General features: G+C 38.4%; 1 protein-coding gene across 1 annotated transcript in view; it reads right to left on the bottom strand.

The window, feature by feature from the left end:
* Window positions 1-16,807, bottom strand: part of RUNDC3B (RUN domain containing 3B) — a 37,813-nt gene that overhangs the window by 5,297 nt on the left and 15,709 nt on the right. The window contains exons 6-8 of the mRNA XM_061996538.1: window positions 14,286-14,366; window positions 12,421-12,589; window positions 8,278-8,435 (exon numbers count right to left, since the gene is read on the bottom strand). Coding sequence (XP_061852522.1) covers window positions 8,278-8,435; window positions 12,421-12,589; window positions 14,286-14,366 — 408 coding nt within the window. The remainder of the gene's footprint in view (window positions 1-8,277; window positions 8,436-12,420; window positions 12,590-14,285; window positions 14,367-16,807) is intronic.

Below are 16,807 nucleotides of genomic sequence, written 5' to 3'. Positions count from 1 at the left end.
AGACTTTTCTTAATGATCACAATGAGTGCAATGAAGATTATGAGCTTTCCTCTATGTTTACTCTTGGTTATGTTTAACCAAAAAGCTATTACTGTTAAAACTTCTTTATCTGCCTGTATAGAAAAATAGGTTTGACATATAAAGGCTTTCAGAGCAAAAAAAGGACAATAAATTCTTTGTGGAGCAAAAATAAGAAATGAATTGGATGGCAAAAGGGGATATTTGTGAAATGGACAAGTTTCATGAAATATTAAAGAATAAAATGTAAAATTATTGCTTTCTGTCATTTCCACACATATATAATAACTACTGAGCTCTTAGGGCCTTGACTAGGAAACGTTTCAAAATCATCAGAAGTTGAGATAATGTCATTATAAACTTCTATACAAAATGCTGTTTGCAGTAAAACACACTGAACTCTAACAGCCTGCTTGCAAAGAGATTTTATTCCATTCCTTCTGTTCCTGAGAACAAACTGCTGGCAAGAAACACCACCTGGAAACCAGAATGACCTGAATGCATGCAAACCAAGACTCAAAGCCTAGATTTTATGAAGGCTATTACCTCATAACTTATATGGAACAAAAGAGTAACACTGAAGATCACAAGTGTGCAGTTCTGGTTTTAAATAGATATTGTTCTATTGGTTTGGTAACTGTGATGATTTAAGGATGATGCAATATAAGGTTTGTAAGACAGTACAATAAAGCCACTGAACACAGGATTAGAAGCAAGGATGTTCCAAAAAGGGAAGAAGAAAAAGGGACACAAAAGGGTTTATTATTGAGAGATGTTAAAGAAGGAAACATGATGGAAGTCTGAGTGACAGCAAGTGACATACAACAAACCGTTAACTCCTTTTCTTCAGATTGGAGATGGAAAACTTGAATGTCAACAAGACAGCAAGAACAATGGCTTCTAAATGTAATCATCTCAGGAAGGAAAGCAGGACATGGAGGATACAGTGCATCTTAATTATGTTGTTCGTGGAAGGAAAGCAGCGTGTGAGAAGTGGCTGATCGGGGCATCCTGGGCTAACATGGTTAGTCGAGTGCAGTAAGTTTGGTGCACAGTAGGGATAATATGCAAGAATTTATGACAGCAGGGGAGCTCAACTGATTTACAGTACATCACCTAACCTAGGCATGACTAAATTCTTGGCTGTGTGAAATCCTGTGATTCTTTTTTGCCCACCATCCTCTAACTGGTGTCTTCTCCACCTACTATAACTTCTATCCCTTTATAATCACCTTGTCAAAAAGCAGCAGAAGCTCTCCTGTAATCTGCAGGAAGAAAATAATGATTTTTTTCTCTTGCTCTCAACATTTGTGCCCTGATCAGTTCCAATTTTCTTCCTGAATAATGGTAAGTGTGGCAGACTCTGCAAAATGCTCGTTGTGGCTTATTACAGGAGTGAAGCATCAGTGATGCTGGAGACAACGTATTTTCAACACATTCCTTTTAAAATGGTCAAATATCCTTTCTATTACTTCACAACATACATTTTTCCATAATGCACAGATATAAGACAAGCAGAATATACACACTCTCACCATGTTAGCCCAGGATACCCTGTTTATGACACTTAAAGTGTTTGATTTGGGGTCTTTTTAATGCATTAAACAAAAATCCGTACAAATTCAAAATACTACTAAGAAAAACATTCAGTAAAAACATCCTGCTCATGGACTTCTGTCTATTACAAATGAATACTGATTATTCATTAACCAATGTTAACACACTCCCAAGTTAGGAATAAGTGTCTGCTTGAAGCTCTGATCCATACTTTCCCTCCAGGCTTCTAAATTGCTTACTTTTACTCAACAGCAACAGCCAGACTATTAACACCAGGTTTATACAGGTATTCCTAGAAATATCTCTGCATGCTTTTGACTTTCTATCCTTCAATTGTGTATTTAAGAAGCAGGGAGAAATGAGATTGGTGAAGTCTTCTGATAAACATCCTTCTCCACTAATCTTTACCGGCCCTGTCTTTGTCAGGTATTCTCCAGAATTACTGGTTCTCAGCTTTTATTACTTTGAGTTATACCACAACTCATTATTTGGAGGTGATTTATTAAGCACAAGCAGAATATCACTCTGCAAGGTACACATGTAATAATAAACACAATTGATAAATTACTGCTCACTTCCATCCCTGTTCCACACTATGCTGCGTTTTCAGTTGTGCTGCTACAACCATGGAGGAGCCACTCTGAAAATGGATCATTGAAATGGTCAATTGAATACATGTTTTGCAGCTTTTTTTAAAACTGAAGTTTAAGTTATTTCAGTTCTGTTTGCACTAACATTGATTTTGGCAGCTCAGCTATCTCTTCAAGGTAAGAAATGGCTCCTTTGAATTAAGACATCTAAGGCTTATGCACCTTGTAACTGTGATGTGACTTGATTTGCTCATTCACAGTGGAGGATGGGGACAGAAAACAGCCTGTATTGGGTTCCTGCACCCAGAATAGAAATTATATAGAAAAGTGATTGTCTTTGGTCACTCACTATGCAACCTCTGAGAATTTAAACACAAAAGAAATAAAACTTAATCTCAAGTTTAGCCCAAGCTGATACAGAAAAGCCTTAACTTGGTAACCACATCAAATTTCTGGTATCATTTCATCTAGATTAGATTTGTGGTATCCCCTCCATGAAATTCAGATTCATGCCATTGGAAACTTACTCTGAAAGACCCACTTACAAAGATGGGTTTTTTTCTTTAATAAACAGAAAATCAATTTTCTTTCCAATTACACCTATGAAAAATCAGTAATTTCTTACCTGCAAGTTTAATTTCTCCAAATCCAGAAAATGACAGTCCAGGTGGCAATTTGCCCTCCTACCAGCAGATGAAGACAGGAAATAAATCAAACAGACTAAGAAAAGGAATTACATCAGATGAGTGCTCCAGTTCAAAAACTACTCAAATAGTGAAAAGTAAAGAGAGAAAATAAAGGCTTAAAAAAAAATAATCAAAAAACAATTGAATAAAAAAGAACAAGCTTTAAAAACATTTACTTGGGATAGGAAATATGGAATGCAAACTCAAATTGATAGCATACATGAATATAACTCAAATCTATAAAAGCAACTGTGAAATTAAAGAACTCTTAAGCATTGTCTGTACTGTAGCAAGACAGTGAGCTGTCTGGACTGGGATGTCATTGGACTTTGAGAAATTAGATCAGCAGGTATGAAAATGAATTACTTACCAGTAGATTTTGATGCTGAAATATATCACCTCTCTCAGGTTTGTGCCCTGTGCACAGACACAGTATTCCCCAAACTAGATGCCAGAGCAGATAGTTCCCAGGAGACTTTCTAACGTCAGCCGCTGCAGTGCAAAAAAGCAGGTGTGTCCTAGTGCACCACAGCTTCTTACTCTTCCCAGCTGGCCAACAGATCTTCGTGTGTAACAGCAATGGTAGTTGTGCCACAGAACAGAGCCCCTTGAAGCTTCTTCAGTAGTCTTTCTAGTCCTCTTTTATTACCTCCCAGAGATCTTGAGATACACCCTCCAGTAATAAAATGACTGTCATCAATGTCATAGTCTTTGATCTCCTTAACCTTTGGGGTAACTTGGATAAGCTGACATTGGCAGCAACACCAACACCTTGACTCTGGAGTTCTAGTCTAATTATAGTGGAGAGTTACATTTCAGAATACAGACATCCAGAATGGATCAAAGCACACTACAATACATTAACTTTGCATATGCTCATTAAAATACTACTGCAGTGCACGACTGGCACTCTTCGTGACCTTGGACAAATAACCAGGCCTGACTCCTTTGGAGGAGGAGAATAGGCACAATGCAACCAGTTTCATCAGATAGTAGGTCTTGAATGACAACTGAAAAATATTGAACTTAACTAGCAACCAAACTACTGAAAAAGGAGCAACTTTTCATTTTGTTCTTCAACTATCAGATCTTTTCTGATGGAAAATGGAAGACTCTTAACAGACAGCTTTTCTTCCACAGGTTATCAATTTTGCCTTAGTAAATATCCTCTCAAACAGAGCTTATTAGTCTTCACAGGTCTCCCCATGACTGAAAACAGAACTTCCAGCTGTCTATCCATACCTTTGTAGAACAGAATGATGTATAATATCACAGCAAACTTCTGAAGAAAGCAATCCACAAAAATAAAATCCAAAACACCACATAAACAAACCAGTTTTGACATCTGTGAAAATGTGCATTTTTTTTTTCCTACAGTGTTTAGACAAATGGAGAAAAGAAACCAGACTGCAATAGTAAGGATTTAAAACTGCTGCCTCAAACTTGAGGGAGTCAGAGGACACACAGGAAGCATAACAAATAACAGCATGGCTAATGTGAATTATGGTTTGATAGAAAGGACCCAGGAAAGCTTTAAAATGAAAGAAGGATTAGCACTCTGAATTTTGACATTCTAAGGAAGAAATTCAGCAAGGAGATCCAACATTACATTTTAATCTCCCAGCTCCTTCAGTGAGAATATAAAAGAGCTGCAACAAATTGGATTTACTGTACTTACACTGTTGAGGAATTCAGTTTCCTTAAAGTCTAACAAAAGGACTATCTGAAAACAGAGGTAAGGGTGCTAGAAAACAGATCTAGCTTCCTCATTTCTCCAGCTGATTTCGTTTTTGAGTGAGATTACAAAGCCAGGGAATCCATTTAAAAATTGTACTCTCAAGGAGACACAAAACACAGGCTAACTTTCAAAGCCTTGTGTTTCCTTGGGCAAGCTTTTCTCTGCTTTATCCCTGACAGCACAGATATAGCCTACATCCTCTACAGCTCTGTGCCTTCCTTCATCTGTGACCCTCCTCTGCCTGCTCTCAGGCAGGGTATTTGTGGCAGCACTCTGAAAGCATTTCCAAGTCAGCAAAGCGAGGAAAAGGAAAGATATTATTTTCCTAAGCAAGATTTTTATCAAATGGGACATGATCAATCTTTGGCAAGGAATCATCTTTGCTATAAAAACCATAGTCACTCTTCCTTTAAGTGTTGCCTAATAGATCTGAACAAGCTGCACTCAAAACAGAGAAACTCATTTTGCCCAGACTTCAAAAAAGAAGTTACTTCAGGAAAGTGATGGAGTCTCTCTTGTAACCACATAACAATGCTTAACATATATAAATATCAATTTCAGACGTAGAATCTGAACTTCAAAGTAACAAAAATCAGCAGTTTGCCTGAGACATGGCATGCAAGCCAAAAGAAAGACTAAGAATCACACCAGAGAGGGGAAAAAAAATCCTATTTAAACTGAAATAAAGAGTTTTCATATAATATAAAATAATGTAATAGGCCATTGTCCTAATGCTTCTTAAATACTGAGAGCCTTAGGGCATCAACCACCTCTCTAGGAAGCCTGTTCCAGTGTTTGAACACCCTCTCAGAACAGAAATGTTTCTTCATACTGAACCTTCTTGATCAGCTTTAGTTTAAACACGTCTGAGTGATGATCAGGTGCTCTTGCAGTTTCTCTTTTATAACTTAATTTGCATCAGCCACATGCCAGCAAAGTGAGACAGCCAGTCCCCAGATGGATGGGCATATTACTAAGAAATCAAATCATGTTGAGAAACACAAAAAAAGTACCACTCTTTTGTGAATAACTAACGTGATAATCGTTCAGTTTCACTATTTTCCAGATATTGGTATTCATGAGATCCACGAAAAGGCTTTTAACTAAGCTGAAAACCATGTTGTTCATTATAGCTTGGATATTCAACCATGTTAGACAAAGTTAGGAATACTGAGAACTGTAGAACATTACATTTTGCATAGCAGCTGTAAAAATAAGTTACTTACTTCCAAGTTTCTCCAGACTCCTATCTCCATATTTATTTCATGCTTTACAGAAAACTGTCTTATGCAATAGGAATATGGAAGGGTTTCCCTGTAGGTTATCTAATTTAAAGCATGAAGGTCTTGTTCATCACTAGTGTTATCTGGTTCCAAGCCAGCAATAACCCATACTGACAAGAAAGTCAGATCTCCATTCCTCACCCCTCACGTTTTTGGGAGAGCTGGGGAGGGCAGAGGGGAGGCAGACCTAGACATAGGATTCTGCCCAAATCCATTGAGAATATACATTTTGACTTGCATGCCTGTGAAGTATCATTTTGGAAACATGAACAAATACTTACTCAATGGAAGCTTGAAGTGGTAGAACTCGCTACCTTAACAAAAACAGTCAGTGGAATAGAAAAACATCATGAAAAAGAAAGTGTAGAATGTTTATTTATAATTGTTTTCATTACAGAGCAAGGGATCCTAAATCAGATCTCAAGGTGGTTTACAAACAGTGATGTAGTATGCCTCAGGCAAATTATAATCCCAAATTTGCTCTTACCTGCTGATAGAGAGTTCAAAAAGATTACAGCATACACTCACTACTTCAGAATGCCACTAACAGTAGGGGAGCAAAACACTAGGATTTGAAATTACACCAATACCTGCCTAAAATGGCTGGAACATAAAAAGCCAAACCTCATGCCTCATTTACAGACATATTACTGATACAATATATTCTGCTGTCAGGTCACCCTAGGTCAGACCAAAAAAAAGCCCCAAAAATCCCAACAAGTATGAAGGAATGATTAGAGTATATTAATTATGACTGGTGTTGACCATCAGAAACTTGCTAGGAATACTTCTTCCCTTGTCTCTCTCCCCAGTAAGGAACTATGAGCTCCTAAGAACCTCTAGGCATGCTATGCTCACAGCAATAACAATGCAAAATTACATCTCTCTAAATTTCTAGTATAGCCCAGGCTCCAGGCTGCAGAGTCTCACAAAGAGCTATATAAGAGCACACTGCCAAGAAACAACAGGAATTGTGAGCCTTTACATAAGAAAGCCAGCAAAGAAAATCAAAGCCCAAAGACTGAGATCTTTACAAGAGCCTGATTGCATATAAGCTCAGCTAAAAACTAACAGCAGGTCTGAATGTTTAAAATCACCAAGTATCAGAGTGGGTTTAAAAGAGTTCACATCTTCCCCCCACCTCCCTCAGATATTCAGGGAGGCTAAAGAAGGATAATGTGAATCATAAGTTGTATCAGTAAGTTCAGAAAAGGTCTCAAGAACAGGTACCACTCAAAAGGCAATCACAAAAAGACCAAAACCCAAACAAACTCAGAAAAACTTCTTTTGTCCATCAAACTGGCACTAAAAAATGCAAATGCTGTATTCCTGAAGATTTTCATGAAATCTGTTTCAAGCATTTGCAATAAAACAAACCTACTACACAGAGGTGAAGGGGAAAATAAAGTGTGGTTGGGGGGCTTTGTTTATAAGCAGAAGTGCTTTCTACTGCATAGAAAAGAGCCTTTTGGGTGATGTCTCACTGAGACATTAGGTAGAAGGAACCAAAGTACCCCTAAGCCATCTTTATATTATTTTCATCCTGGATTGGTTTAAAGGCCACAGATGACTTCAGTTTACTTCAGGGCTCAGACACATACAAATTACTCCAGATATAAGGTAAAATAATTTCTCTTTTATTTGATATGAAAAGAATGGAACAGACAATTACTGCAGATGCACTAGAGCAAACTCGTGGCAATTTATCACCGTGCAGCGAGTCTTTCGTCTACCAGGGTCTACCAGGGAGTGACTCTGCAGAAGGCTAACCTACAGACAGAACTGAGAGGATTAACTATCTAAGGATCATAAGATACTCAGATATTTATCATATTAGGAATCATGTACACTATAAAAAATGAAGCCTTCTCCTGTTATTTTAGCCTTGCATCGAAGAAAGGGCGAGTAGCAAACTGTTTCATCAGTTTCATTATTTTTAGGGCTACCAGATGAACTTTACTGTCTGAGCTACACACAAATAAAATAGAATCTATCCAATAAAATTCAATATTCCTTTATCTTCTTCTACCTTATCATTCTAATAACAATGTTCAAAAGGAAGCTGCTTCCATCATGTGTGTTTTGTTTAAGGGTAGCATTAAAGCTGGAAGTAATCAAAGATGAAAATCATTTTATGAAGATGTATTACAATTTCAGCAAGTTGACTGGAAGCTATTTCAGATCTTACAAAATCTCATCTCAGAACTATTTTATCTTACACTCCAGCAGTTTTCAAGGGAGCCACTTCTGAATATAAGAAAAGAAAAAAGAAAAGCTAAGATGCAACAATGTGTTTCAGAAGTTTGACTCATTTCCACAGCTCTTTGTGTTGTAAAGTTCAATTAGTTATGATTCAAAGAAGTTGAACAGTGTTCTAATAACGTTTCTTCATTATACTGACTTACAACTGGTCTTGCAGCTCCACAATGATATATTCCAGCTGTTCCTTCTCCATTTTATGGGCTAGATCCATATCTTCAATTCTTTGTAGCAGCAGTTTATTCTGTGAGACAGATTCAGATAGCTGGTTTTCTCGGAGTCGTACCAATTCTTCAAGGTAACCCTGGAAATATAAGTGTTAGCTTTAAAGAACACACTGTGATAAAGACTTTTCATTATGCATGTTCACAATTCTCTGTTTTAAGATGTGTACAGTTCTACTTGTGTTTTGTTGTAAGGTTATTTTAAAAACAAATTTTAAACAGACCAGTAAACTGACTCAAGTTTAGTGTGATGTTTCCTTACAAGTACCAAGAAAATCATGTACTTAATAGAATCCTGGATAAAACAATGAGGCAAGAATGCCACCAGCAAGAAACATGAATTCATTTTTCAAAAACAACATAGTCACCAGTACAATAAAAAGATTGTAACTTCTGTGGCCAAGAAGACAAATGGCAGCCTGGGATGCACCAAGAAGAGTGCGGCCAGCAGGGCGAGGGATGTTCTGCTGCCTCTCTACTCTGCCCTGGTGAGGTCTCATCTGGAGTCCTGTGTCCATTTCTGGACTCTCCAGCTCTAGAGGGACAGGGAAGTGCTGGAGAGAAGCCAATGCAGGGCCACCAAGATGATCAGAGGAGTGGAGCATCTTTCTTATGAGGAAAGGCTGCGGGAACTGGGGCTGCTCAGAATGGAGAAGAGGAGACTGAGGGGAGTCTCATCAATATTTACAAATATCCAAATGGTGGGTGTCAGGAGGTTGGGGCAGCACTTTTTTCTGTTGTATCCAGTGACAAGACAAGGGGTGATGGGATGAAGCTGGAACACAAAAAGTTCCATTTAAACATAAGGAAAAACTATTTCACTGTTTCAGTGAGGGAGCCCTGGCACAGGCTGCACAGGGAGGGTGTGGAGGCTCCTTCCTTGGAGGTCTTCAAGACCCACCTGGACATGTTCCTGTGTGACCTGATCTAGGTGGGATCTGCTTCTGCAGGGGGGGTTGGACTGGATGATCTCTAAAGGTCCCTTCCAACCCCTACCATTCTATGATTCTATGGTACTATGCCTTAAAAGATGCAGGATGTTAGGTATTGTGCAAAGAGAAGAGCAGAACATAAGTACATGACTCTGTAGGATCCAGAATTATTATTAAAACCCCCAACATTAAAGTTTCTTTGAAATCTGCAATACCATATCACACATAGAAATGACAAAGAAGAAAGTTTCAATAGTTATTTCAATAACTATTCAACTACAGGAAAGCATAAGGCAGGACAACTGGTGAAGGTCACTTCTTTTAGTAACACCCACGTGCAGCTGGAATGTGCATTAGCATTTCCAGCCTGGTTTTTCCAGTTGATACTATGAAAGACATGGGGAAGTCGTAATCACACTCCAACTCATTTCCAAAAACCCATGGTGTATTTAAGAGCAGCTCTGATGGAATGCTGGTTGCAAAATGTATTCCCAAATTCAACATCTGGTTGCAATACTAAGTAGCTATTTCTTTTTCTTGAAGTAGAGTCCCAGCATGTCAAGTGCTAGTAACTTCTTATCAATTCTTAGTTAAAGCAGGATACAATAAGCCTATACAGCATAATTTTTGTACATTCTTTGAAGCCTGTGGAAAAATGTGTAACTCTTCCATAGATGCCCACATTATAAAACCCCCAAAATGAAAAAGCTCTGTTTTTCATAGACAGAAGAGGTGGAGTGCTGTTGAGTAAGAAAACAGGTTTCATATTAGTTGGTAACAAAATGCCACTAAAATTGTTAATCCACACACAAAGATCATCAAAAGGGTTAGAGCAGGCAGAAAGGGTTGAGAGGAGGCAGAAAGATCTGAGACTGCTCAGGCCAGGGTTGAGGAGAAGGGAAGAGGAGAAGGAAGAGAATCATATGAATGTGTTATCAATACTTAATAGGAGGGTGTAAAGAGAATGGAGTCACTCTTTTTAGTCTGAGGTACCCAGTGAGAAGAGGCAACGGGCACAATTTGAGACACAGGAAACTATTTAAATGTAGGGGGAAGAAGTTTCTTTTTTCTTTCTTTATTTTTTAAATGATCACTGGAATAAGTTGTCCAGACAGGCTGGGGAGTCTGTGTTCTTGAGAGATTCACAGCCTAACTGAGCAAGGGCCCTGAGCAAACTGCTCTCATCTACCTCCTTTTGAGCAGGGCAGCTGGATTTTCAGAGGTGCCATTAGAACACAGATATGCTGTGATTCTAAGATTACACTTTTATCTACTGAATACAGTTATATTTGACAGGAATTTATTTTAGTCTCAGTACAAGTTCCAAGGAGTCTTGAAGACTTTCAGTACGTGTGGTTCTGTTACTATCATCTCGACTGCTAAAGTACCCCTTGGAGCCCTAAGTAGTGATTTAAAGGTACTAAATGATGCTTTAAGACATGTAGAAATTTCCTGCCTCCCAGAAACATCAAAAAAACATTTTACAGAAAGATTTTAGATATGAAGCATCAGTATCAGGAACAGAATACTATGAACACTAAAATACCTCTATCTATAATGACACAGAGATGCATCTTCTCCCCAGTGAAAACAAAGCTCCAGTATTAACAATATATAAAGAACTCAGGAGTTTCCTACACAAAAATGAACAGTTTACATCATTCCAAAGTAGGGAAGGAATAACTTCCATGTAAGTAACAAATGTTACTCATTAATTTGGACAAGAGACAACTTGGAAAAGACAAACTCTTCATATTCTCAGAATGGCCTGGAGAGGGCAGGAAGGAAGCAGCTGTTCACAATCTTTTAAAATTCAAGAGTTAGACACCATAACATCAAGCTAGTAGAAGCCAGATTCAAAAGAGGGAAAAGGAGGTGGCTTTTCACACAGCAGATGGTAGATATGCTGAATGCTTTGCCAAAAAAATTGCTCTGAATGCTAAAAATTCACGTGAGGTCAAAGGAATATTTGACAAGTATTTGGAAGAGAGATCCATTGTGGGTTACTAAACAGACAAACCTTATCAGCCTCAGGAAGTCCTTCATCTGAGACGTGCTGGCCAAGAGAATACTAGAGGAAAAACAGTGCATATACATTTGCTTTGTTTTTATTCCTCCCTCCACACCTACTTTGGGCAAGTATCCAAGATAGGATAGTAGGATAACCAAGGATATGCTATGCTGGTTTAGACCAGCATAGCATTGTTGATCCAATAAAGTCATGCTAGGATTTGCTTGGATAAAATAATACCTGAGCCTATTCTACCATTCAATAAATCAGAAGACACAGATACCTTTGCTGCAATCCAATCACTTGCTAATTTGTGGCCCTGGTAAACATCATTCACAGGTGCTACTAATGACTGCAGCACAACTATTTACTTAGGAGGCACAAAAGGAATTGACTATTGTTTGCACATAGGGAATGACAACAGAACAAAAGTAGCATCTATCAGACTCACTATATCAGTTTCAACTCGGTCTTCTTGTCACAAATACCCAGTTTTACAACAAACACAACATTAGGAAGCCTCTTTGTTTGAAAGAAAACACTCTTGCCTCTGATTAACTGGTTGTCGTGGTTTTGGCCCAACCAGCAACAAAGCACCAGTCTCTTACTCACTGTCCCTGATGTCTCTACCTCTTTCTCCCTCAACAGCTCAGAGATTACTTTGCTGATCATTTTTGGCTACTGTAAGAGTAAATATGTTAAACTTTAATATCACTATCATCAAAAAAGCCCTCAATTGACAGTCTACCTACATCAATAACATTCTATGACCTCTATGGAAGAGAAAAATCATGTTGAATAGTTGTGTTCACTTCAAGCTTGCAACGTAACAGCTTCACACATACAGTGCCTGTAATTCCAAGATTGGAAAAAGGTGAACAAAGCTTCTACACCAGATTTGAAATCTGATCTCTAAATTATCATTTTTCTTCTCTTCCCCCCACTCCCCAGCCTCTTTTCCCCCAAATCAATCAGCAAAGATACTCTGAGGATCGTAAAATTCAAGACCACTGAAGAAGATACATGATATGTAATATGTTTTTCAGACTTAGATTCATATGTCACCAGTTGGCTGGTGATGAGCTTTGGCTTCATCACCCCCACACACAGCTAATCTTTTACCTTCTGTTCCAATGCAAGCCGGTACTTCTGTTCTACCCTTTTGCATTTGTTGTACCAACTGTTTTCATCCATTATGAAAGGAGGACCAATGTTCTCTGGAGTACTGTCTTCATTGTCACTACTTCCAAGAGTTCTTAGCTCTTCTTCATCACTGCTGATACTGTCAGAACTGAACATAACATTTATTAGGCAAGTGAAAAGCTTTGTTTAAATGCAAATACCCCTTGAAGACAAAGCACCACGGTTCTTAAAGATACTTCACATTTTTCTTCTGGAACACAGAGTAATTGAGATGCTGGGATAGGATAGATCACCAAACACAACTTACATTTCAAGTTTTTATTTGTATAGGCACTTAAAGAACTTGCAAAAATTTGCTCTTGATCTTAGTCAAGCTGTCTTAGGCAGGGCAGAAAATGGTCTGTGAGGGACTCTTGTGGAATATAAAGGATCATTGCTATCTATGGAAGTGGTGACTTAATCTTTCCTTCACAAATTCAGGGCAAAGAGTAGTACCTGAAAATAGATTTTATTTGTTCACAAAAAAAAAAGCAGAAAAAATAAAAAGTGACTGTCTTCATGTTAAACCATGATAAATGTAATTGAAAAAAAACATAGTTATGGTCATTGCTTTGCCTGTTATTTCACAGGACGTAACCATCTCCCTACACAACATGCAGATTCATTGTTAAAACATCACCATATCATCCAGATCCAATGTAAGCCAGAGAATTCAGACATTTATCTCACAGACAAGAATTTTAGTTTATCCCAATACCCATTTGAAATCCTCCTTTATAACTGTGCTTTCCACTACATTAACAGTATTCACTAGCATTTAAATGAATGAGTCCTGCAACCCCATGACCCTGCTGTGATGCAAATTCTGCTTTAACTGAATAATGCAATTTGTCATTAACAAGTAAGCTAAGAAGAACTTCAAAAGAATAACTAGGATGTTTCATGTTCAATTGCCCATTTTTAAGACTGTTTGTAACTCCTTACTGCTTCCTTCTGCACACAGAATCACAGAATCTTAAGGGTTGGAAGGGACCTTGAAAGATCATCCAGTCCAAACCCCCTGCCAGAGCAGGACCACCTAGAGTAGGTCACACAGAAACTTGTCCAGGTGGGTTTGGAGTGTCCCCAGAGTAGGAGACTCAACAACCCACCTGGACAGCCCCTTCCAGTGCCCTCTCACCTCAATAGGGAAGACATTCTTCCTTGTGTTTCTTTGGAATCAATTATGTTCCAGCTTGTACCCATTGCCCCTTGTCCTATCACTGGACATTGCTGAGAACAGTCTGACACCCCACCTACTTCCATTTATTTTTTTGTGGTGCCAAATTGCTATCTGATCTATTAGATAGTGGTCATTCTTTTTACTATTAATCATACAACAGATTAGAGAAGCAAAGTGTAGCTGGAAAGTCAGATGATATATATAATTGATCACGACTTTCTATTACATGCTAACTGCTCATATTGCATACTGCTTATCTGTCATATCTTCATATTTACCTGGGCATATATAACTTATTTACAAAGTAACTACTTTTAAGTCTATAGGTACCCAAAAAGCCTAAGAGAGAGGACAAGTTGGTCCTGTGATCTTCAAGGGAAATGAAAAAGTTGTTTCTTGCTGAACTGTGATTCCAATCCAAGTGAACAAAGTTAGCATGACTCACTCTGATGAGTCATTTAATAACTCCACCAGCCTGAAAGAGCAAAGTGGCTGACAGCACAGGTTTGCATTTAAGAATGGATATTGTTTTGAATGTGAAATGAAAAGCAAGAGGCCCACCAAGCAGTAAAGTTTTACCAATTAACTAAAATTCAAAAAGCAATATAAAGATAAAAAGTACCTTTGAGCGAACTTCAAGTACGGTGTGTAATCTATGACAGCTGGAAAGCTGCCATCCAATCCCTCACCCTTCAGACAAAAACTGATAAAACAGAGAAACAATGATCAGATTGTAACAAAAAAATTTAATTGCAGTGACAGATGAATCTTCCTGAAGTGAAATTAGATTTTTCTAGGAAGGCCTAGAGCATTTAACAGTGAAATCCCACTCAGTTGAGCTAGACTGCTTAACGTGAAATTAGAGTCACTGAGCATATTATAGAGCAATGAAAACCTCAACAGACAGATATGCCACATAATCAGGGAATAAATCAGGGTTAGTGATACAAATCCTGATTTTAACATACTCACTTTCATTCTGAAAATACAGATGGTTTGCAAGAGAATAATAGGAAAAGAAAAGTTAGCAAGAATTGAAGTACAAGAAACAGAAGGTTTATGGATGAACTCAATTTCCAGTATTTCATAGAATCACAGAATGGTAGGGGTTGGAAGGGACCTTTAGAGATCATCCAGTCCAACCCCCCTGCAGAAGCAGGTTCACCTAGATGAGGTTGCATAGGAACATGTCCAGGCAGGTCTTGAAGCCCTCCAAGGAAGGAGCCTCCACAGCCCCTCTGGGCAGCCTGTGCCAGGGCTTCCTCACTGAAACACTGAAATAGTTTTTTCTTAAGTTTAAGTGCAACTATTTGTGTTCCAGCTTCATCCCATCACCCCTTGTCCTCTTACTATCTACTATAGAAAAGAGGGATGTCCCAACCTCCTGACACCCACCCTTTAGATATTTGTAAATGTTAATAAGATCCCCCCTCAGTCTCCTCTTCTCCAGACTAAACAGCCCCAGTTCCCGCAGCCTTTCCTCATATGAAAGATGCTCCAGTCCCCTGATCATCCTGGTGGCCCTGCACTGGCCTCTCTCCAGCACTTCCCTGTCCCTCTTGAAAGTATTTCAGAGTCTTTGTCCTTTCAGATACTTTCTGGTGATGGGCTGCATGAAAATGAGGAGCAGTAATGAAACTAACTTTCAGAAAATGTTCTTAAATGGCTGTAGCTTTACAAAGCTCTCATCTACACTGTATTCCTTTTGTAATGGATATAAAAGATTGTATGTGAATCATGCTTAATTATCACAGAAGTGACAAAATTAATTATGCTTCCATGAGGCTCATCTTCTTTACTTCTCCCATCTCTGTCATTAAAAATCAGATTCTAGTAAGAGACAGCTTTTGCTAACTTAATTCCAAAGTGCTATTCTTGACAATGAAGTCATTTAAGTGGTATTTGGAAAGTATTATGAAGGGATTTTTTTCCCCCCTAAGAAAAACAAAGAAAACAATAAACACCCCTGCAAAGCCACAAATATTTCAAATAGATACATCCACATTTCTGATGGGGAAAAAATAGATTCTGTTCTCACTAGAGTTTGCCCATCTCTACCTCAAAATCTTATTTAAGGTACCGCGTAGATGGGCCAGTCAACATGTGTAAGAGACTGTCTGAACTGAGGAAAAAGAAATCATCTCAAATAGAACATGCAGAGAGTGGCTACAGCTTCTCAACCATTCCAACCACAATACTGTAAATTATAGGTGACAGAACAAAAATGCTCCTGTAGCATTGTGTCCTATTTCGCCCCCAAAATTTCCACACCCTTAAAAACTGCATTGACAAGAATTTAGATGTCTCCAATGAGAACCAATCATTGCTCTGAACACTATTAACAGATATCTATAAATATGCTTATATTAGAAATTGAGGACAGAGGAAGAATAAGAGCACTCCTACAACTAAGCTCTCATACCAGTTGTATGTTCCACTGAGGCTTATGAGAGACAAGCATCCAATCGATGATTATGCAGGATTTATGAACTGTAGATCCACTCTTGCTATGCTTCTTATTCAAGTAAAGTGCTAATACAGAATCAGTTGTAATTTCACATAGTGTAAATGAATAAAATCTGGAAGATTTGAATTTGCTGTCCACAAGCATTCCCTTTCCCTTCTTTACAGTGGTATTAGCCCTTATCTGACTCCACGATGAGCTAGCTCAGTCATCAAGACCTGAATTCTTAGGGGTTTTTTACCCCTTTAGCTTCTAGTTGTAGTTCCACAGGCAGCTGAACTAAACGTTCACCAGAACATAGAAGACATCACTCAATCCTCTTTTCTCTCCTTTCTTTTCTCTAAGCTTTATGGTCCCATCATCTGTCCCAAAGAGGATGCTTTCGTGAATCAAACTAGCTAACAATAAAAGAACTATCCTGTCTTCTTATTTGGTATGTTGTTTTACAAGTTCAGCTGACTCACAGAAGGGTCCAACAAGCCTCAAAACTGGTATAAGGGTACAAAAGCAAACCTCCAAAGGCCTTTTGGCAACAGTCAATCACTGAGTGCATCTAGTGAGACTGGGCTGCATTTCTGCCAGTTCATCTCCTAAATGGGTTTGTGACAGCATTAATGCTGCTGCAGGGTAGATAATAACAATGTACCACTCTCCGTTTTCCTATGCTGTTATACAAAACC

The sequence above is a fragment of the Colius striatus genome, chromosome 5 (genome assembly GCF_028858725.1).
Source record: "Colius striatus isolate bColStr4 chromosome 5, bColStr4.1.hap1, whole genome shotgun sequence".
Taxonomy (NCBI): domain Eukaryota; kingdom Metazoa; phylum Chordata; class Aves; order Coliiformes; family Coliidae; genus Colius; species Colius striatus.
This window is presented reverse-complemented; position numbering and strand designations above follow the sequence as displayed.